At 39.8% G+C, this 23108-nt stretch overlaps 1 protein-coding gene across 2 annotated transcripts in view; it reads left to right on the forward strand.

Annotated features, from left to right (window-relative positions):
- CASP2 (caspase 2, apoptosis-related cysteine peptidase) overlaps positions 1–19632 on the forward strand; it is a 20158-nt gene extending 526 nt beyond the window's left edge. The window contains exons 2-11 of one of the 2 annotated variants that reach the window (XR_663815.1): positions 5120–5287; positions 7160–7235; positions 8720–8814; positions 10337–10513; positions 12246–12374; positions 12832–12922; positions 13037–13098; positions 16599–16748; positions 16838–16947; positions 17595–19632. Coding sequence is in view for 1 of the 2 variants with exons in the window: in XM_009328622.1 (XP_009326897.1) it covers positions 5120–5287; positions 7160–7235; positions 8720–8814; positions 10337–10513; positions 12246–12374; positions 12832–12922; positions 16599–16748; positions 16838–16947; positions 17595–17729 (1131 nt within the window). In the remaining variant the exon portion in view is untranslated. The remainder of the gene's footprint in view (positions 1–5119; positions 5288–7159; positions 7236–8719; positions 8815–10336; positions 10514–12245; positions 12375–12831; positions 12923–13036; positions 13099–16598; positions 16749–16837; positions 16948–17594) is intronic. The other variant, XM_009328622.1, reaches the window with a different exon arrangement.
- The last annotated feature ends 3476 nt before the right edge of the window (positions 19633–23108 follow it).

Consider the following 23108-nt stretch of genomic DNA (forward strand, 5'->3'; position numbering starts at 1 on the left):
AACTGATTTCCAAAGAATACTGTGAAAGTAAGTAAATGAATATATTATAAACCAGCTTGTTGTGGCACTTGTGTACCGTTCTCTTGAAGAACTTGTGTTTTCTAGGTGTTTTTGTAAACTGCATGAAGAACCGTATGTGATCCAAGACTCACTCTCACGTGACAAATGCTGTTTGTGGGCTTTTGTTACTTATCCTGAGCAGTGGGTACTATGGAGAGAAGTCATTGGGAATAGCTTGGGATTGCTCCCAGAGGTATAGTAATGCACTGAAGACTGTGCAGGATGGAGATACAGGTCTTCAAAGAGAAAGCAAGCTGGAAAGGAAATGACTGAAGATGCACGTCAAGTGCATCTCAAGACTCAAGTAAGCAACTGAGGGACTTCTTAGTCCCTTCGTAAGGTTGATGGTCCTGCCATAAGAACAGATGCTGAAAAATAGAATTACGAGCTATTTGCTGGGCACAAGGGCAGGAGGTATAAACCTGAGACTGATAAGGTTTTTGAAAGCAATGAGGAAATAACTTCCTGATGAATTTTGACTCATTGTGTGTCAAAGATAATGTTAAATTCTTCATGGAACCTGTCAAGGATACTGTGCTAAGTTGTGGGAGATGCAGGCAGTCCTACCTGAAATAGCTCGAATCCCTAGTGAAAGAGGACGAAGATACAGGAAGACAGTGAAAGTCAGAGAATTAATCAAGAACTGATTGTACTGGTTTTGGCTGGGACAGAGTTAATTTTCTTCACAGTATCTAGTATGGGGCTATATTTTGGATTTGTCATGAAAACAGTGTTGATAACACAGGGATGTTTTCACTACTGCTGAGCAGTGCTTACACAGAGTCAAGGCCTTTTCTGCTTCTCACCCCACCCCACCAGCGAGTAGACTGGGAGTGCACAAGAAGTTGGGAGGGGACACAGCCAGGACAGCTGACCCCAACTGACCAAAGGGGTAGTCCACACCGTATGTCATCATGCTTAGCATATAAAGCTGGGGAAAGAAGAAGGAAGGGGGGATGTTTGGAGTGATGGCGTTTGTCTTCCCAAGTAACCGTTACGCATGACGGAGCCCTGCTTTCCTGGAGATAGCTGAACACCTGCCTGCCAATGGGAAGTAGTGGATGAATTCCTTGTTTTGCCTTGCTTGCATGCACAGCTTTTGCTTTACCTATTAAACTGTCTTTATCTCAACCCATGAGTTTTCTCACTTTTACCCTTCCAATTCTCTCCTCCATCCCACTGGGGAAGGAGTGACTGAGTGGTTGTGTGGTGCTTAGCAGCCCACCAGGGTTAAACCATGACACTGCTGAAGTATGGGTGGGTAGTAGGGATGTTCAGTTGCTGGCCTGCAGTTAGTCACTGAAGGGGTGGGGGAGGGGAAGAAAAGGAAGAAAGAAAAAAAAGCCTTCTCAAAGGTAGGATAATGCCAGAGAAAATAATCTTTTTGGGAAAATGCTGCTGTAGTTAAGTTTTAAACTGAGACGGAAAGGAAGAAGACTAAGGGAATCTTCCCTTCCAGGTGTAACTGGGTAAAAGGAGGTGCAACAATATTTAGTAATGGATTATCAGTAAGGAGAAAGGTCTTACAATGGATAAGTCAGGTAAATAGTAATAGCTTAGTGGAAAAATTGTGCCTAATACAACTAAGAGCTTAAATTTATATAAATAGCAATAGCAGTCTGAGCAAGAGAACAAAGTGACTTGAACTGCTGTTGCAGGGTATGAATCTGGAAATTGCAGCAAAAATAGAAATATGGCAGGGATAGGAGGAAAGATTCACAGCTGGAACAGTAGTACTTACTGCAAAGTATGCATTGCACTAAAAGGATTGAAGTGAAGGGAACATTTGCAGGGTAGTACTGATCATAACAGTGCTATAGATAAACAAAAAGTAATATGCATTAAAAATAAAAAGATCATTTGAGTCAAAACCACTTTGTCTTACCTTTCATTTTTCTATAGTAGGTCTGTGAATTTGTAGTACTCCACTCTCTGGCTCAAATGTGAACAAAGGTCTTAAGAGTGCTGTTAGGTAGCCTATTTTTGAAAATGTACTGTGATGCTAATCAACAGGTACCTTAGTGGAAATAGGAGGAGACAGATGCTGCTCTGTCTGATGACAGAGCGTAGATTTTCCTGGATATTGTAACTGACTGGTTCTATATATCCCCCTGCTCCCCCAAGAAGTCGGGAAATCAAGATGATCTGGATAAATAGTTATGTTTTAAATCATCTTGTCTTAAAAACACAACAATTATACTGGTCCTGTTGGTTTGATTTAAACTAAACAGAAGAATAAACAAATAGGGCACTTCACTTAAATAAACTCTTGTAATCTAAGGAAAGTGAAATAAACCAAGGAGCTCAGAGAGATGAAGGAAGGATGAAACTTCTTCAAGTGTGAGATGCTAAACCAGTACTGAAACTCTACCACAAGTAAGAAAAAGGTAGGAGGGGGGGACGTTGCAGGAAGAGCCACTGAAGACAAAGGTGGTTGAGCTAGATGAAGAGCTCACAAGGAATATGAAGAGTAAGTAAAGAGTTTATAGGTGTTCACCACAGAAGAATTAATAAATGGGAGCAGCTTCCTTTGCTGTCCAAAATGGGGGGAGAGAGTAGGAACTGACAGGAATGAATTTAAATTGGGTCAGAAAGCTACTAAACAATTTGAGGTTTTTTCAATTATATACACTTTTAAGAAAGAATAAAGAAACAAATGTGTTTACTGCATAGCGAAGATGATGTAAATACAATTATCTAGATGAAGGCCCAGAAGAGAGGGATTTCAAACACAGAGCAAAAATGATAGTGGAAATAAAGTGGGACAGTGGAAACAGCCGTTTTTAAGATGAAGTCCAAAATCCACTTCATTAATGCCTTCTTGTCAGAGCATCAGCTGTTCTTCCAGAGCTCTGGGATGGACCTTCCAAATTGCAGATACAATAGCAAGAGTTTTATCTTGCTTTTTAAACAAATTGAATATTCCATACTGTAATTGAAGACTATGAGATCGTGTAGATATAGAGATTTAAATGCTCTTCTGTTGATCACTAGACAGTAATGAAGGAATCGCTGGCTTTGACAAAGTGACATAAATTTGATTAGGATGTTTGTCAAGTATATATACTCTTTCCACAGATTCTACGTGTATGTTCAGGCTCAATAAGACGACTAATACTACGGGATTTTGACAGGAATTCAGAGTTTATTGTGCAACCAGTTCCAGTTATGCAGATTATCAAACTCATCTGTGAGGGTACAAAAATAAATTAAGGATGTATTAGAAAATAAAATGAAAGAAGTCTGTCTCATGAAAGTTTTACTTCTGAGTGTTTGCTGAATATTATTTAGTATAACCTAAATGTGGTGTTGATGTGGAAGTTACATGAGGAGGCGCAGCACTTTGCGTATTTAAGGACACACTAAGGAAGCAGTCTGCCAAAAGCTGACTACTGTACGTACAAAGTGCAGAATATGAACATTATGGAAATTTCTTAATTTTTCAATAAAACTTAAGATCCAATTCTTGAGGTCAGCTTGTGTTCTTAACTATGATTTATGGCTTAGTCATGGACTATGAAGACATTAAAAGTGAAGAAGATTAATGATCCTAAGCTTGTCATAAACAGCTGCAGGTCTACTAGAAAGGAAGAAACAATTAATAGGTACTTTAGAATATCAGCTGTCAATTTACTTTATCAGGTAAAATAAAATTCAGTGGGCTTACAGCAAGATACAAGTATATGGAGCTGGTTATCTTCTGCGGACTAATGGAGAAGTGTTACCAGGAGAAAGGGGCAAGTATTTCCATACTTCTGGAAAGGCACAGGTGAGATGACTGAATGCACTTCTAGTCAACAATGCTCTGAAAGTTGAGGTTTCTGTGGGAATAGGAGAGGGTACTTGCATTGTCAAGGGGAAGAGGCCATTTATGAGGAGGCTGAAAGAAAGTGGCTTGTTTACTGTAGCAAATGGAGACCGATCTATAGAAAGAAGTTTGATAAATAAGGGAAAGGATGGGAGAACACTGAAGTCAAGGGACATTGTTGATACAAGAATAAATGCTATTAGTCAGTCATGAATTAACGTATGTCTGAAATTTCATAACAGGTTCATAAGCATTGGATCAACAAGATTTTGCAATATCCTTCCAAACAATGTGATGGGACCAAAGTCAAACTACTTTTAACATCAGGCTTGATAAATTTTATGAAAGAAACCAGTGATGTGAAATCTTCTGTAGCAGAGGATTTACACATGTGACTCGAGGCTTTTTCTTCTCATTTTCCTGGGATTGCAAACGTAGTGTTAGGCCTTGATTCTGTGTAACTCACCAACCATTTCTTATCATTCACCAAAAGAAGAGATCTTGGATCTAAGTGGTAATTCAAAAAATATAGGATGAATTCCATGGAATTGATAAAATTTATTTTTGATACCCAATATTTTAGTACGGGATGTTTTGGTGTGTTTTAGATTTCACAGGGAAAGCTATTATTGTATAAATTATACGGTTTGTTGGCAAATGTCCTGTTAATAGTCTAACAATTAGAACTTCCTGGGACTGTTTTACAGATATATAAATTTAATTTTTGATTGTTACTTTTGCTCATGTACTACTATATATTGCTTCATTGGTGTAAATGTTACAGTCTGTACGTATGTAGTATCTTTTCAGAATTGACTGTGTAAAATAAGTATTTTACTTAACATTTTCTGAAGGATTTGTGTTATCAATGCATGAGACCATAAGTCATTGGACAGTAGTGAAAACATGTTCTGGACTTAGTGTATTCAGTGAGGGGAAATAGATACAATTCCAACAGTAACTTGAAGTAAATGTTTAGAGAGAAGAGGGTGTATTACCGCGTGTGGTAATGTATGAATTGTTGGCTTGCTGCATTGTCATATACTCTCCCCCCTATTGAGCTGATAGGAACAGAGGAGTGGGAGTGAAATCAACTAGGAAAAGCTATAAAAATGGATCTAGCACAGCTAAGCATAGTGATGAAACATTTACATGAAGGAAAAAAAGTTGAGTTGTTCTGAAGCGTCATGCAAAATGAATCGTGTTCGGGTGTTACTTTGAGTGTGGATTTTGTTTTTTCTCTGGATCTAGGCCAAATCTGGGAGCTTCAGCCAAAATGTGGAATTCCTCAATTTGCTGCCCAAGAGAGGCCCTAATGCCTTCTCAGCCTTCTGTGAAGCTCTGCGAGAAACAAAACAGCAGCATCTGGAGGCAATGATCTTGAAGACAACATCTAACCTGAGCCATGGGATTGCAAGGGTACAACAGTTCAAAAAAAAAATAAAATAAAATGGATGGACTGCATTTCAGATTGGTTTGGGCACAAAGTGATCTTTCAAAAATGGAAAAAAAATAATGGTTTACAAAGGACAGGATGGGTTTTCATTGCAACTTGTAGTAGCCTTAGTAAAACCAGAGGGGAACAAATTTGGGAAGAAGAGAATTTTCATACAGAATCACAGAATGGTTGAGGTTGGAAGGAACCTCTGGAGGTCATCTGGTCCAACTCCCCAGCTCAAGCAGGGTCACCTTGAGCAGGTTGCCCAGGACCACTTCCATATGGCTTCTGAATATCTCCAAGGATGGAGACTCTGCAACTTCCCTGGGCAACCTCCTCCAGTGCTCAGTCACCCTCACAGTAAAACTGTGTTTCCTGATGTTCAGAGGGAGCCTCCTGTGTTTCAGTTTGTCCCCATTGCCTCTTGTCTTGTCACTGGGCACCACTGAGAAGAGCCTGTCTCTGTCTTCTTTGCACCCTCTCTTCAGGTGTTTATGTACACTGATGAGATCCCCCTGAGCCTTCTCTTCTCCAGGCTGAACAGTCCCAGCTCTCTCAGCCTTTCCTCCTATGTGAGGTGCTCCAGTCCCTTCATCATCTTTGTGGCCCACTGTTGGAGACTCTCTAGTATGTCTGTATCTCCCTTGTACAGAAGAGCCCAGAACTGGACACAGGACTCCAGGTGCAGCCTTGCCAGAGCTGAGTAGAGGGGAAGGATCATCTCCCCTGATCTGATCTGCTGGCAACAGTCTCCTAATGCAGCCCAGGATACCATTAGCCTTGTTTGTGGCAAGGGCACGTTGCTTGGCTCATGTTCAACCTGGTGTCCACCAGGTCCCCCAGGACCTTTCCTGCCAAGCTGCTTTCCAGCTGGTGGCCCCCAGCATATATTGGTGCATGGGGGGGCTCCTCCCCAGGTGCAGGAGTCTGCACTTCTTGTTGAAGTTCATGAGGTTGACTTCATGAGGTTTCAACTCTTAATGATTCTTTTTTCCATTTTCTTTCTAATTTTTTTCCCAATATCCTCAGAAATTAATTTCAAGTTTTGAAACATTTTGTGATAGATACTTTGTTGAACTGTACAAGGTTCCTGGATGTTCCTATATCCAACATGTTCTTAATTGATGTGTCATCAAGAACCCAAAAGCTGCAAAGAAATTAAAAGATTTCAGAGAAAATACTTTAGTATTCAATGATACTCTTAGTAGAAAGCTACTGAAAGCTAGTCTTGTCTGTTGAGGAGAGAGGGACTCTCTGTATTTTGTTATTTTTATTTTCAACTTTTCACTCTCTGCAGTTGTCAGCATTGGACTAAGGGAAGAATTTAATAAATATTCAATATTTTCAGTGCTGCATTGATGAGCATGGAATCTCACAGTAAACATTTTATACAAAGGAAGGAAGACCAGATATTTTTGAGCAGACATGTTGTTCCCTTATTAAAATGTAGGATTTATTAGACTGCCCTTTCTATTTTTTTTTGCTTTCAATTGTGGTTTACTATACAAACACTGAAATCTTGTAAGCAAACAAAAAGATAGGAATCATTGGACAAATCAAGTTTTGGCAAAAATGGGGAGGATGTGACCTCAGTGTAAGGTTTCCAAACTGGGTATTTGGGTAGAAGTAGAGATGTGCAAAGAAAGGAAGGAATTTTGCATTGACAGAAAATGTTGCTGCTATCTTGTCATGATGTTTCATGTGGAAGTGAACCATGATATTTTTTAAGTCATATAGATGTGTATGTAAATGCATGTATCTTTGTTCCATGATACCTACAGGCTTATACCGTAGAGAAAAAAAATAGTTGTTTTATGCTACTCTTTTTCATGGATTTATTGGATGTCTTGTAGCTTGAACACTGTAACGGATCAAGTCTTCCATTCCCTGCCAGTGAATCATGTAATTCAAAGAGACCGCGCTGGATTGGTGAGTCGCACGTGACATCATGAATACTTGATTGGCTATCTGGTTGGTTGCTTCTAATTTCTTAATACTCTCTTAATTCAATTCTAGAAATAAGCTTGCCACCACTTTGCTCATCCCAGGAATACAAACTTGACAGTGAACTGACTATATTATGATCAGATGCAGGAGGCAGAATTAGGCTAGAAAATGAAAGTGAAATAGCATATTGGAAGAGAGAACCCAATCAGTTTCTAGTCAGCTTCATTTATTCTTACAGGAAATTTTGTTACTTAGACAGTAAAAACGTCAGTAAATGTCAGTAAAATTTTAGATTTTTTCAAAGATCTTCGTCTTTGTTTAAGATTTGTAATAGAGTTTAATTGAACTAGAGCTGTGAAAAGGTACTGATTTTGGGCAGTATTCCTTAACTTAGACTTTCTTCTTAGCAAGTAAGTTTAAGTACAAGGCCTTACATATGTTACATGGGCCCAACATAGATTTCTGTAGCTTCTGTTGAGTGCAGCAAATCAGCTTTTCTTTAGCAAGCATTTGTGGTAGGTCAGGGAACTGGTTGTTGGAATGAATCTCCTTGCTAATTTTCATGTGGCCTCTGGTAATGCCTGGAGTACTCATGTTCCCTAACCACAGCTTTAACTGTGTGCTGCTTACTAGGAGCTCTCTCTGGTGTTAAAGAACAAGTGTTTAGATTTTGAAGGCTTTTTTTATTTAGCTGCAAAGGTTTTAGGGTTGGGTTGTTTTGGTTTTTTAGAGCATATGTTCCTCCAACCAGGAGAGCCGTATCTCAAAAGGCTGAAAAAGGATTTCGAAGGAGATCATGAATGTCATTAGCTCCATTTCTTCAGGACAGGGGAGTGAGTGTTTGTCTGCAAATGGCAAGTAGTTGATTATCATTCCCCTGATCTGCTGTTATCCAGAGGAGAGGGTTGTTCAGAGACAGATAAATAAAAAAGGGCATTGCACTTTATGGAAGTTAGAAATGTCTAGTTTGATCATTTATGCATGTGTTCAGCAAAAAATAAATAATTGTGTCCAGTGAGCGTGGGAGGCCTTTTATGAAAGGAAAAGCAATATTCTATTTGAATATTTCTAGCAATGGTTTGTCAGCCTAACAGTGAAAGAGATAACATACTGTACAAAATGACAGAAAGCACACGGCTCTAATTTCAGATGAGAATTCTGTTTTCATACTGTGTAGAACCAAATTTACTAGGCCTTAGATAAGGCTAACCCACATACAAGACAAAAAAAAGTTGCCAATTAAAATTATAAAAAAATAAATATACCATTCCAGTACTTCTGTTTTTCCTGCTGTGTTTCATTATGTGTCTGTAGTCCCTGATCAAGCAAAATTTTGAGAGGTACGAATAGTATAATACAGGAATAGGCCTAAGACCACATACTTCAGAATTTGCAAATTACTACCTTAATGCAGAGGCTTTGTAGCTGGAATTTTTTATTGTTATTGATATGTTTGTTTTGCACAGAACCAATGGAACATTCCTTGGATAATGGGGATGGTCCCTCAATTCCTCCAGTGAAGTACTGCACTCCTGAATTTTATCATGATCATCAGCATTTGGTAAGTAGTTGACAGAGAAAATCTTCTTAAGATGTGAAAGATGTGAGATGTTTGGAGATATCAACTGAACACGCGCTACTTAAAACTGAGTCAAAACACATGCTTCTTTGGGATGCAGATCAGTGTTGTGCTATTTGTGTAACTGAAAGATGCTACCAGTCATGTTTGATTTGATGTAGTTCTCATTTACAAGTGTCAAGAAATTCTGAGTAGTTCTGTAACTATATATAAATGTCTGCCTCTGGTTTTTGCTCACGAAGAGCTTTGTGAAATGCCTTCTGTTGCTCTGTGTAAGCTGTCAGTATTGTTGCCTCATGTTTAATTGTCTGCATCCTCTTCTTCTGTGTGATGACACACTCTGCAAATGACTGTAGGATACTAGAATTGTGTTTCAACTAGTAGTCACAGTCTTGGCTGTTTTAATTGCCAACTTGTACCCAGAAGAGTCTTTTCTTAGGCTCAAGAACCAGATCAGGATTCTGTGCTGGGTGCTACTGGGTAGAACAACCTGAATTTCTATTCTGCAGCATTAGAAGTTACATAGGTAGTCTAATTACTTTTTGTTTATTCTGTTTGTAAAGCATAGGTTGTGGTGAGGTAGGCTTAAGGAAAAAAAATAATTTCGTGTAGTGGGGCAGACACTTTACTAGAGTTACACAATGTGCTAACACTTAAACAATTATGTCACACGCTCTGTGTACAGCAAAACATTTTTTTTTCTTTTTTTTAAACTATCAATTGGGGAGACCTAATTAGGCAGCATCAGTGTGAGCTTGACTTGCCTCCTTTTACGTCTGCTCCTGGATACACCCTCTTTGATATGCTCCTTTGGTATTAAATTTCACTTCCAATTTACAGGAGTGTTAGTAACTGATTTACTATTGATTTGTTGTTGTTAGAGTGGGAGGCGCAGAGAGGGAACTTATTTTGAAGACACCCCTCTTAAATTAGTTCTTTCCCTGTTAACCTTTTTTGACAGCCACATAACTTTCAGGATCAGTGATTGACAGTCCCTTATTATTAAAATTGTACTCACATGCTATTTTACATCTCTATCTGCTCCCAACGGCAATTAAGAAATGTTAGCTAAATTCTACATAGTGCTGTCCTAAGGCCTTTGATGGGGATGATGGAAATATGTGGGGCCATGCTGGCGTGAGGGTGGGAAAAGGGAAAAAAGTTAGCAAGACCTAATTCACAGTTTGAAATGTATAAGCTGTGTTTCTTTTAAAATGAGAAATAAGGCAAGCTAGAATAATATCTTAATAATAGTGTTGTAGGATCATCAATTGTGGAGACTTGAAAATACAGTTATCTTTGGGACACTTTGCAATACAAACATTTGTTTTATTTATTTAAAAAAAAAAACTTCAAAAATTTGATATCTACTGTTGTTGTGCCTTCTCAATCGAGAAATCCTGCATATTGTATCAAGCTGGTATGTGGGGATTGCTGTTCTACTCTAACACTCCATTATTTCCTTGTGTAGTCTAAATTTACCAATTTTAAATCTTCTTCTCAGGCATATAAACTGATATCAGAGCCCCGAGGCTTAGCACTTATTCTCAGCAATGTCCATTTCAGCAGCGAGAAGGACTTGGAGTATCGTTCAGGGGGAGATGTGGACTGTACTTCCCTGGAGATGCTTTTCAAGCATCTTGGGTATCAAGTGACTGTCTTTCATGATCAAACTGCACAGGTAAGGGGAATGGATCCCAGTTGTTGTGGTTTAACCTGGCAGGCAGCTAAACACCACACAGCCATTCGCTCACTGCCCCCCCCACCCCCAGTGGGATGGGGGCAAGAATCGCGCGGGGGGGAGGGCTGGTGGTGAAGTAAAATTTGTGGGTTGAGATAAAGACAGTTTAATAGGACAGAAAAGGAAAGGAAAATAATAATAATGATAAAAGAATATGCAAAACAAGTGATGCACAATGCAATTGCTCACCACCTGCCGACAGATGCCCAGCCAGTTCCCGAGCAGCGGTCACCGCCGCCCGGCGAACTCCCCCCAGTTTATATACTGAGCATGATGTCATATGGTATGGAATAACCCTTTGGCCAGTTTGGGTCAGCTGTCCTGGCTGTGGCCCCTCCCAGCTTCTCGCTGGCAGGGCACGAGAAGCTGAAAAGTCCTTGACTAGTGTAAGCACTGCTTAGCAACAACTAAAACATCAGTGTGTTATCAACATTATTCTCATCCTAAATCCAAAACGCAGCTACTGGGAAGAAGATGAACTCTATCCCAGCTGAAACCAGGACACTAGTACTTCACAACCAGTATGGAGAAGAGTTTGTAATGGTTACATAAACATCTTAAGAGCTTGCCTTTGGTATAACTAAGCTTGAACAGGAAGATGTGAATGGTCACTTAGGAATAGAAAATAAGGCTAAATGGGGTGATGTCTGCTAGCATACTGACAAATATGAAGAAGCTCGGAAGGCAGAGGACTTTACGATGGAAAGTAGGATCACAAAGGACTACAAGAGGTACTGCTCTAGTCTGAACCCTTGTAGTGCAAGGGGCATGAATTTCTAGACCACACCTGGCATACGTGTTAAAACCACAAATGAATAAAGTCTCCAGTTTACTCTAGATAGACTTTTCCAGCGATCTGCTATCCTAAAAGTTAAACTTTGCAAATATTTGACCTAGTCTTTGCAAGCGTAAGTGATGTTTTCATGTCCGTTCACTGGTGGAGTCAATTGCCATCCTATTTATCAGTCTTCCAGTATCTATGCAGTTAAGTTCCACTCTTTCAGTCTTTGCTTTGCTAGAGAAGTGGCTGTGCTTCACTTAGGAAAATCAGCAATGTTCCATGACTGACTGAATCAAGGAACTCTCTCCCTCGGAGCACAAAAACTCCAGCATCATTTGTTCTTATTCCTTTTAGATCCCTATGAAACCAAGTGGTACAGAACCTGTTAAAGTGTTTTATTCAAGAAGGCAGCTTTTGCAACATTATAATAAGACTTTTACACTTGCCATGTTGTCAGAGTTCCTAAAGTTTTCTACTTTAAACTGTTGTGTTTTGATCACTAGTGTTTGAATGCCTGGAGTACCAGAGTGTGTATTTGTTAAGTTGCTCCAACATCCCAGCCAGACTCAAGTGTCAATGTAAAACCTCTGTAGATAGCAGTTGATTTCTTCTATGTTGAATCCGTATGTACCAACTCAGATACTTGCTGCATCCCCCTGTTGGCCATATAGAAATGTACATGTCCTAAGTGATTCCTGCTTCACAATGTTATACTTAGGACTGAATATTACATGAAAGAACAAGAACATTTTGCTGATTGCTTTTTTTTAATGGAATACATGTCTTTTGTCCTGGTTTATTTCATAACAGGAGAACTATTTGTGGTTTTCCCTGTACATTGACCCATTTACCCTGTGCAAGTCTGGAAGGCATTTTTTTTCTCTCTTCCAGGAGATGCAGAATGCATTGGAGAGATTCTCTAAGATGCCAGATCACCGGGATGTGGATTCCTGTATTGTAGCTTTACTTTCCCACGGTGTGGAAGGTGGGATTTATGGCAGTGATGGCAAACTACTACAGGTATATTCCTGTGTCCTGATGTGATGTGGTGTTGTAGGTTATGTCTTGGAAAGTAACAATGGAAAGAGGAAAAATGTTTTAAAAAAAAAAAAAGTGAGAGAGAAAGTGAAGTGGTGGGAGACTGAGGATTTACATTTTTTAAAAAGGAAAAAATAAGGGCTTGTGGGAAGAAAAGGGCAGGGGTCTGTCTATGAGAGGTCTGTAAGATAAAAAATGGCATAGAAATAGGGCAGGTGGGAGAAGTTACTTAATTCTGTCTTTCTGTACAAGTACTAGGTAGAGTGCATGAACTCAAACTAGTAGGAAGGGATGTGTTTGTCACACCGTGAGTTTGGAGATAAAGGAGAAAATATCAAGACTGGTGAGGTAATTACCAAAATACAGGGAAGCAAGGTGAGACTGGGTTTGGCTCACAGAAGGCTGCAGTGAAGTATATTTATCTTCTTTCTTCTCTCAGTTGCAGGAGGCTTTCCGGCTCTTTGATAATGCAAACTGTCCAAATCTCCAGAATAAGCCCAAAATGTTCTTTATTCAGGCCTGCCGTGGAGGTGAGTGCCCAAATACTAAAGGCCATGTATTTGGCATGCCATTAAGGCTCATTTTACACACATACACACCCTCACATTCAACTTGCTGTCAACTCTCCTCTTTGCTTCTCTCAGGTGTAAGTGGGACCCATATTCACCTCCCTCTGCCCTGCTGCTGCCACTGCATCTGTTGCTCTGTAAGTGTCTTTTGCTCTGCATGAGGTGTGTGCATTGACTTGCAGACCCCAGAGCACCTTAGTGATAAAAAATTCTATCATATCCCACTCATATATTGAGGCTTTCTCTTGCTATGTCTGCAGTAGGGGGAGTGGGGCATATGGTGCATCAAATTGCAGCACAGCATGGAGTGGTACACTAGCACTGGAGTGTTGTCTGAGGTCCTGTCTTTCTCTTGATCCAGGATGTGTTGTGTCTCTGGTGGTGGTGTGTCTCAAGCTATCAGGCTCCAAGTCTTGTCTTTTTTTTTTTCTCTCCTTCACCTTATCTTCCTCTCAGCCTCCAAGTGACCTTTCCTTACACCCTTTTCCGCATCCTATTATAGTTACAGAATTCTTTTCTGGATTCTCAGACTTGTTCTTTTTCCACTCTTTCTGTTCCTAGTTTTTTTTTTAATTCTGCTATTCATTTTCCCTCCTTTCGTAACTAAATACGTCTGTAACTTAACTACCTTTCAGATCTGCTAATGACCAAATTTTTCCCTAAAGTGTTTGGACTTTTTGAGATCGCTGTGAAACTGCAGATACTCCAAAGAGGAGTTCTGTCTTAAAAAGCTTTGTTTTTTCCCTTGTGAGAGAGAAGTTTTTCTAGTGTGTATGCTTTTTCCCCTTTTTTTCCTTTGGTCCTTGCAATTGTCTCCCTTCTTTTTCATTTTTAGCTGAGCTTTATATTTGTCCTCTAGCCAAGAGAATGTTTCCTTCACCTGTTACCTACTTGTGTTTAGTCCCAATGCAGAGAAAAACCTAAAGTCTACATGAAGTAATTTGGGTATCAAAAATATTTGGTCCTTTAAGCATTTGGAAATATTGTAACGTGCATGTTTACAATATGAATTGAATGTGATTGCTTTCCTTATGTTATTGAACCTTTAGATACTCTTGAACAAATGTGAATATACAGACTCATAACAGTGTGGAAGTAAGTGTAATAAGCCAGAAGTGGCAGCTGACCTAATTAGGTAATTAGGTTTATTTGACTGTAATGTTACCATAATGGGTCTGTACACATCAACAAATCAGGCTTGGCCTTCCTATTCCCAAAAAGGTTTCAGTTAAGAAAGCTATGCAAAATGCTGCAGAACTGGGATACTGCAACAGACAAAGGATTGGGACTTGAGAAACTGAAAGGGAAAAATCTTTCTTTAATTTAGGAAAAAAAAAAAAAGCACAAAACTGCCTTTTTTAACCTCTCTTTTAAACCTTGATTAATAGTTGGAGGGGAAAGCCAGTTACAAAGTAATTGAGCTGTCAACAGAAATGTATAGCTTTTCATTTTAGCATTCAAAGGTTAAACTAGCCAATACAATTTTTTTTTTTTTTAAAGCAGCATTTAAAAGACTGTATAAATAGTGTGGACAACTTTAGATTAGTAGTCAGTTTCTCTATGCCATGCAAGTTAGCTGGAACCAGTTGAAACAAAATGAGAAATGCATATATTATTCTTTTTCCCTAAGTTTATGTAATAGGCCTTATCTATCTTCTATTAATGACACATTAAAAATGTAGATAAAGAAGAGTTGGTACAGTTTACTTAATTTCCAAAGGGCCTTTGGCAGGAGTCTACTAAAGAATTTAAGTAGTCATGGGTCAAAAACTGGTGGCAACAGAAAGCAATGGGAAAAGACAAATAGTCAGATTTCACTATGACATAAGATGAGACTTTGAAGCTGCTTAACATCTGTGTTTATTATAGTAGTTGATCTAGAAAAGTGAAGAACTGTGGTAAATAATGACAAATAGGTAGTTAGTAGTTATTTAAATCAATTGGGAAAACAGCGATCTGGGAGCTTCAGTAAAATTTAAACAGACTGGGTCAATCTGGGTGGCAGTTATTGGTGATAGAAATTAGAGGTTAAGTATGCAGGGGAATATCCCGATAGGGTTAGTGCTTTACACTTTTTAGTCACATTGGTAAGTTGACTGGAATGGTGTTTGAAGACATGCATCTAATTCTGAAGAATTAGACATCTAGTTCTGAAGCTTTAATCAAAAAGGTTTTGACTTTATACATTACGGGATGATGATAGTGTGAATAATATAGCTTGACTGTAAAATTACCTGAGTCTTACCTGAAATAACATACACTGTGAACAGTATACTAAATTTTTAAAAAGATATAGAACTAAAAGGATTTGGAGAAGTGTGATAAAAGACCTGAAAAAAGTGTTGTTAAAAATGGAAAAATTTGCATTGCTACCTTAAAGAGATGATGAAGGAACTTGGTGGAGGTGATCATGAAATTTTGAGCTATGGAGCCTTAATTATAGGCTATATCTAGCCTGTCAGACAATCACACTCCTCCCACTGCTGCTTTCATTTGGGAAGAAAAGAATGATGTTGCTGACTTAAGAATTGACCGTTTCCTGTGCATAATTATGAGATGCCACCAGTGCCACTGCCTGTAAAAGGGTTAGAAATCCAAATGCATTTCTTAGGCACGACCTGCAAACAAAAACCTAGAGCCATCATAACGGGAAGGCCTCTGAAGTGGACGCTTATGCCTCCTAAGACTAGAATCTGACCCATGCTGTTAGGAAGTAAGTAGAACAGTAGATTCTCATCTTAAAACAAAAGAACAGAAGGGCAAAATTATATAGAAAACCTGTAAAATGTAGTTTTACTTTTCTTACAACATAGCTGGACTCTTAAAGTTATTGCCACTAAGCAGTTAGTCTAGATTACAATGGAAACTGTCATGTAAACAACCAATTGAGAATATCTACACTTGTCATAATACATACTAATGAATCCTGGAAAGGACGTTAAATGTTCTCCACGTTTTAAACTAATCTCCATGTACTGGAGTTCTCTCTCTCATGTTTGGGGTCAAATTATTTTGCATTTTACTATTGCACAATTTATGCTTTTGATTGACACAAGTGATATTATAGTCAGGATTTAGAACTAGGTGACATATTTGGTTCATGTTTTCTTGATGTCTTGGAGGCAGACCTTAGCAACTAAAATTATAGCTCTCATTTGAGTTCTGCAATAAGTGGGTAGTTAGCATTGCAAACTAGACGAGACATTTTTGGACGTTTCTAAGGTAGGTAAAAGTGGAAAATAGAAACTTTTAGGGCTAGGCATCAAATCTTTCCATGCATGGTGAAGAACTATCAGAAACTTCTTTGCTTTCCCGTCATGCTATGATCTGCCTAAGAAAGGGGGGGGGGATCAATAAGCATGCAGACTAACAGTCACGTTAGGTTGAGCAGGCTTAGCACTTGTTGCTATCTGCATTAGTTTGTGCAGAAGAACTTTCAGATGAGTTTTAAAAACAGCTGAAAAGGCTTAAAGTTCATGCAAAAGCTTTCTGCTTAACACCAGTTGTGGCATTGCTGACCAGAGCCCAAAACTAAGGAAGTACGGGAAAACTACATCCAGTAATTCAGGATAATTTCTTCTTTTTTTCTTTTTTTTTCTTTTCCCCCCCTCCCCCTCCTTGTTTATTGCCCCCCCAGATGAGACGGACCGGGGAGTGGATCAAAGAGATGGGAAAGAATGGTCAGATTCCCCAGGCTGTGAGGAAAGTGATGCAAACAAGGAAGAAAATCTCAAGCTGCGTCTGCCTACGTGCTCTGATATGATCTGTGGATATGCTTGTCTGAAAGGTACTGGGGAGAGGCCCTAATTGTTAAGGCATAAGGAGGCTTTAGGTGTCTGTTCCCCAGAGTCTTCATTGTACACACTTTCTTTTCAGGCACTGCAGCCATGCGAAACACCAAGCGTGGATCCTGGTATATTGAGGCTCTCACCTCTGTGTTTGCAGAGGACTCACGAGACACTCATGTGGCTGACATGTTGGTGAAGGTGAGCCGGAGTGACCTTCCTCTCCTCTCCCACACTTACCTGGTTTCTGAAGAGCCTTCCAGTGCTTCAAATTGCCGGGATTAATCTACTGTTAAAGCAATTGTTCTTGCCTTGTTTGTAGCAAAATTACTACTTCTTTCCCCATTTTTATACACCACCCACCCCCCCCACACACACACACACGCACTCCATCCTCCCCCTCTACAGCAGCTTAACGAAAGTAAAAATGCTGTTTCTTTGACTCCTTCCATTTCACTTGTGTGGTCGCATGGTGAATTTATGAGAAGAACTAATATGGCTTACCAAGAATTACTTTTCTTCTATAGAAATAACTTTTTTTCAGGTGGATTCATTCCCTGAACCAGCTCACCACATAGCTGCACAAGTGCTTGCACTCACATAAAGGAAAGACTAAGAAAATGGGCAAAGAGGGAGTGAAGACAGCAGTGTGACCACGGCAACTTGAGCTGCTGTGGAGCTGCACCATAGTTCTCCATCCTTCTTATAATTTAGAAAGATAATACATAGGGGGGACTACTTAATAAGTTAAAAAGAGTAATCTATGAGTACAGAAAGCAGTGACATTTTTCTTACTTCTGTCTTCTTAATCCTTCCAGTCATTTTATTTTTTTTAATCTCACATCTAGGTGAATAGGCAAATCAAGCAACGAGAAGGTTATGCCCCAGGCACAGAATTTCACCGCTGCAAGGAAATGTCAGAATACTGTAGCACGCTCTGTCGGGACCTTTACCTGTTTCCTGGCTATCTGCCAGGAAAATAACTGCCAGCTCTGTTGGAAGAGAGATGCTGCCAAAGCTGAACTTTGAGTATGGATGTCTATGTTTTCATTCTTATGGGCTGTGACATCAGGTGCACAAGCAAGGAATGCTTGTTTATATCTGGCCAGTCCAATTCTTGATGTCTTTTTCTAAAATAATCTGGCAACTCTCTTTGTAATCTGATTCAGTTCAGGGTTTAAAATTCTAATATCCTGACTTATTCCATATGTACAGAAATTGATGGAAAGAGGATCAGCACTGGAACTGGGAGGAAGTGGGAACATCCTTTGGAAGGAGACACAAGGACGTTTGTAAGCAAAGTGAATATGAAAAGGGAAACAGACTATTCATACATTTTTTTTTTAAAGTTAAGCCTTTCTGAAAGGAAAATTATTCATACAATGCTACTTATCTTATGCTTGTATTTTAAAATTTTTAAATACTTTCTGCCTGGTTCTTCATGCAGGACAGTCAGCTCCTGTGCACATTAGAAAAGGACTCCCCTGTGAAGGAGAATCCTTCCCCTCTTTAAAATGGAAGGTTTTTGTTTTCATTACTTGACACTTCCCTATCCATCTTGATCACTTAAAAGTCTATTTTTGTACATTCCTTCTGTAGCCGCCAAGTTATGAAGAGAACTACAAGACATCCCAGGTTATCAGCAAAACAAATAGAGATCCAGGATTTCTCAAACAGACAAATAAGCCTCCATAAACTGCCCAGAAATAGTTTTGAATCTAGAAATTCTAGATTAGCTCCCCTTAGTCCCAAGCGTGAACAACTGCATGGAATATTACTTTTGAGGAATTTGTTTGCCATAGTACTTGTGTGTCACAACAGGCATAGCATTCAATCCACCAACTTCTCAGGAGTCTATAAATTGTACTGTACAACTGAATCCCTGAAACCCTACAGCCTTGTACAAAAGGGTCTTGTGTCTTTTGTTTAATTAACAAAAATAGTCAAGGCAGCTCTTTACAGTCTAAGCGTGTTGCTTGGATTATTTATCACTGCAGTTTGTTTCCCTTTTAAATGAAAGGGAACTGTTTCACATTATTACCTTGTTATGTGAGTTTTCTTTCTTCAGCCATGATCACTTAAAGCTGTTTGTTTAGTCAATATTGTTTGCAAAGTGTCATTTCAACTGGTCAATAAGAAATGTTGTGGCATAATCTATCACTTCTTTTGGAAATTTCCTACACGGTCTCTTCATGCTGTAATTTGTCTCTTGCTTGTGTCCAGTTGCAGTTACTCCCATTTGATGTGATGTGGGAGATGGGCATTGTTCTCTTTTTGTGGTAGAGCCTAAGTCCTGATATACTGGGTTACATATGGACTACAGTCTGTTCACTTGAGTCCCGATCTTCTCCATTTTGTAGCAGTAAGTTGGCATAGTTCCTGGCTTACTCTTTTTATGTAAGTGTGGCTTTTAAAGTATTTTTTTAAGGATAGAATTATGAATAGGAAGTACAAAAGGATCTGGAGGGAGGCTGGAAAATTAGGCATGTGCTTTTTTTATTGTTCTGCCTAGGAAAATGAAGGCTGTGTTTCCTCCAGCTGACAAAGGTGCAGCATTATCATGCATCTTGCACTTACCTTACACACAACGTGATAAACAGAATAAGGATCATACTTGCCAATTGGTGCCTTACTCTGAAGTTTAAGATACCAGTTGAGGGGGGCTGTTGTACCTCCCTGGAGTATAAACACTTTCTCCCTGAGTGCTCCCTCTTTGAAATGGTGCAATATTTTACAGATACGTATATTGATGAAGCGGTCCACTCTGATGGATTAGATTTCTGTAGGATTGCATCAAGTTGCATTATCACTGCCACTTTCGTATATACTTTTTGTATACTTGTATTTTACTGCCTTGAGGTGTCAAAATAAAGAATTCTTGTTTGATTAATCTGTGTGGTATCTTCCATTTGGAGAGTTATATCTCTGTGTGGAAATGGAGCTTCTATATAAAGAGAATTTTGCATAACTTCTTGAGATAGTACTTCGCAGAGGCGCTTTTGAACTCTCGGGCAGAAGCCTGCTACTTGCTAGCTGCAACCAGTGTGGGCTGCTTGTGAATTTTGATAACAGCTGGACTAAACTAAAGTTAATGCATTTTTAATAAAGATATATGAGGCAGAACCACTAATTAGGAGGCCGATACTGTGTTTCAGCACATAAAATATTTAGACTGGGAAAACTGTGGGCTTGGTGTTCTCAAAAGAAGAGTTGGTGCCAAAAAGAAGGGTTCCTGAAAAACAGAAGCAGTCTTGGAAGGAGGAAGGGCCCAGCAAGAAGATGAAGATACCAGTTGGAGGGAAAGATCCTGGAAGTGGAGGAAGATCCAGGGGATCAGAGAGCTGCATGGAAACGAATGCCAGGGGATGCCCAGAGGCCTTGACCTTTAATGCCCAAGACTGGTAACTGCAAGCAGCTGCACAAGCACAGAACCAACACAACTGTCTGCTCCACCTTCACAGACCAGCAATGATCTCGCTGCTGGGAAGGGAAGCTGAGACCTAGGTAATGCACCTGGGAGAAAACCCGTGAGTGAGTGTGAAATGAGAAGGTGTAAAAGCTCTGTTCTCATTAGTTCTAAAATAAACCCCAGTATCCAGTTCCACTAGAGGTTGCCATTTACTCTCTCATCTGTGACACCTAGAAGGGTGTGTCTTCAAAGTTCTCTTTTATGGAAAGAGTACATTGTTTTTTTCAGTAATACCAAATTCTGGTACAGGAAATCTAGTAGTAACTTTAGCAGTGGAATTACCAACATCTACCTGTGCAGAAAGTGTTTACAGTAGTACAGAAGATGAAGTAAACAAGATGTTTCTATTTTCAGAGAAATAAGTTTTGAGCTACTAGCATAATTTAAGGAATGACTTTAATAGCTGGGATAGCAGGAAAGTGTTAACTGGTTCACATTTTGGTTCAAAACCAAAAGAATAATAAGGTCAAAAGTTCTGTTTTGTGGGACAGGGAGTGAAAACAGTGAACAGGATGTAGACAAGGTATTTTACAAATCTTGAGTTGCATGAAAATCATTGTATTTATTAGTAGAACAATTTAGTTATTCTAAACTGGTTTTGTTTCCCTATGTGCCATTATGAAAAGTAATAGAAACTCAGAGGATTTGACTTTGTAAAAATAGTCATTGATCTCCTTAAAAATTAGGATGTACAGAATGGTATTGAAAGAGGGCATGCTTTCCAAAACATCAAAAGATTTGGCTAAAACATCTTGTAAAATAAAATTTATGCCAAGCTAAGATTTCTAACATACACTGTACCTGTGTTGTGCAATGCGTTCTTACCCTTTTCTTCAGGGTATGAAAATTCTTCATGACATCACAACACTAAATTATTAGGTTAGGAAAAGGAAATGCAAGAAAAGAAGATATTGTTACGTAACAGATCATCTTCATGACACAGGGATGAGGTCATTAGATGCATACAGAAAACAGTTTCTTTTAAAGGAAAGGAGTGAAACAAGAATCTCCAGAGAAGTTATAATCAACCATTGTCACAGGGCCAGCAGCCTTGGTGAAGCTGTTTCATTAGGCACGAGTACTAAGTCCTACTCAATGGTATTTGGCCTAGTGTTGCTGGTTTTGCCAACTCTACTTGTAGAGTTCTGTCTTGTGAAGGTTTGGCATTATTTTGTTTCCATTCATCTGCATTTGGTGCCTTGTTTATGGTCACTGTTATGTATAACTTAGTCTCCAGACTAGTTTTGCTTAAACTGTTACGCCTGTGTACACAAACTCTTAAGAAGACATCTTCTGTGTAATTCACTACATCTTTCAGAGAGCTCAGAGTTGTATTTGGACTTCTCTAGCTTAAGAAAAATAACTGGAATTGCTGTGGTTTAGGCTGTTGATTTTTTTTTTTTTACTTTTTTTTTTCCTTTGTCACTCCTAAAAGTTCTGACTTTCAGTTGCAAAATAAGGAGAAACAGTAACACCTCTCATAGAAACCACACTTTGACAAAGGTGAGCATCATGCTGCACTGAGAAAATATTTAGATTTGGATCTGTGTTTTTTTCTGTAAAGAAAACCTAAACTAGGTAGCTGTTAGTATTCAGTCACTTTATAAGTGACTTAAAGGGTGAGGGGGAAAAGGTCATACTGAGTATGCTTAACTTTTCTAAATTGTTTTTACATAGAAAAAAACAGTGAAGGGGTGTTATAAGCTGCCACTCCTTCTAACAGCTCTGTGGCTTAGGTATTCCTCCTGCCCAGCCCAGAAACCCCAGGCTTTCCATCCCAAGCTGATTTTCCATTTGCAGTTTCAAACAGTAGCAAGGCTGAGTGTGCACCTTGGAAACAGACATACGGAGGACGCTGGTGTGGCTGGCTACACAGACTGCAACGGATAAAGCACCCAGCAGCACCCAGCTTCAGTGCTACCAGGACTCAAAGCATAAATGTAGACAGCCACTTCCCCTTTCTCAGGCTGGTAAGGATTGAAGTTCAGTAGTGAAAACACTCGCACCCCCACTCTAGATTCACAAGTACGTTCATGGACCCATTGAGCAGCCAGAGAGCATGGCCCCTCTGTCTCTCCCATACCCCTGCCCAAATCTTGGGCCTTCTTATCTGCTCTGTGGGTCTGCTACCTGCTGGCTAGTCCAGCTTGATGATTGCTAATGAACAGGTGCGCTTACATGCTCATCCCACAGGTACCACGCACCCATGGGTCCCACTAAATATCAACATGACCCCTCTGCCTACCTAATACCCCTGACAAGACCCATGGCCTCCTACTTGCTGGTTAGTCCAGATTGAAGTTTGCCACCAAACTACATGCATGCATCCCAGGTTTGGGGAAGATACGGACACCCCCCAGCAGCTGGCACCTGGCACAAGGGCTGTGACCCACAGTCCTGCTCCAGCTGCTGGCGCTGAGCCCCTGCCTCGCCTCGCTCATCCTGGACCCCTCAGCAACTCTGCCCAGGACACACACCGGTCCCATCCTAGAGGCTGGAGCAGACACTCACACGCTCCTGTTGCTGACACCACAGGCTTGGGCTGCCTACACACCTGGTCTGACTCCAGTTGCTAGCACCAAGTCCCCTCACACAGGTCTCACCTGTAGCTAGCACTCTGGGCACCCCATGAGATGATCCAGAGAGTTATGGTCACTCCAGCTACTGATGCTGAGACTCCACTTGCTGGCACCACAGTCCCAGAGCCCCTAGACCCCTGGTCTGACTGCAGTTGCTGACCCCAAATTCACTCACACCAGTCTCACCAGTTGCTGGCATCTCATCTTTACAGCACTCAGGTACATGGGATAGTCAGATTACACGGAAAAATAGTTAAGAAAAGATTTAATAAGAAGATAGGACAGACTGGTGGTCAGGAGCAGTGCTCAGACAA

The sequence above is a fragment of the Pygoscelis adeliae genome, unplaced genomic scaffold (genome assembly GCF_000699105.1).
Source record: "Pygoscelis adeliae isolate BGI_AS28 unplaced genomic scaffold, ASM69910v1 Scaffold120, whole genome shotgun sequence".
In the NCBI taxonomy this organism is placed as follows: Eukaryota; Metazoa; Chordata; class Aves; order Sphenisciformes; family Spheniscidae; genus Pygoscelis; species Pygoscelis adeliae.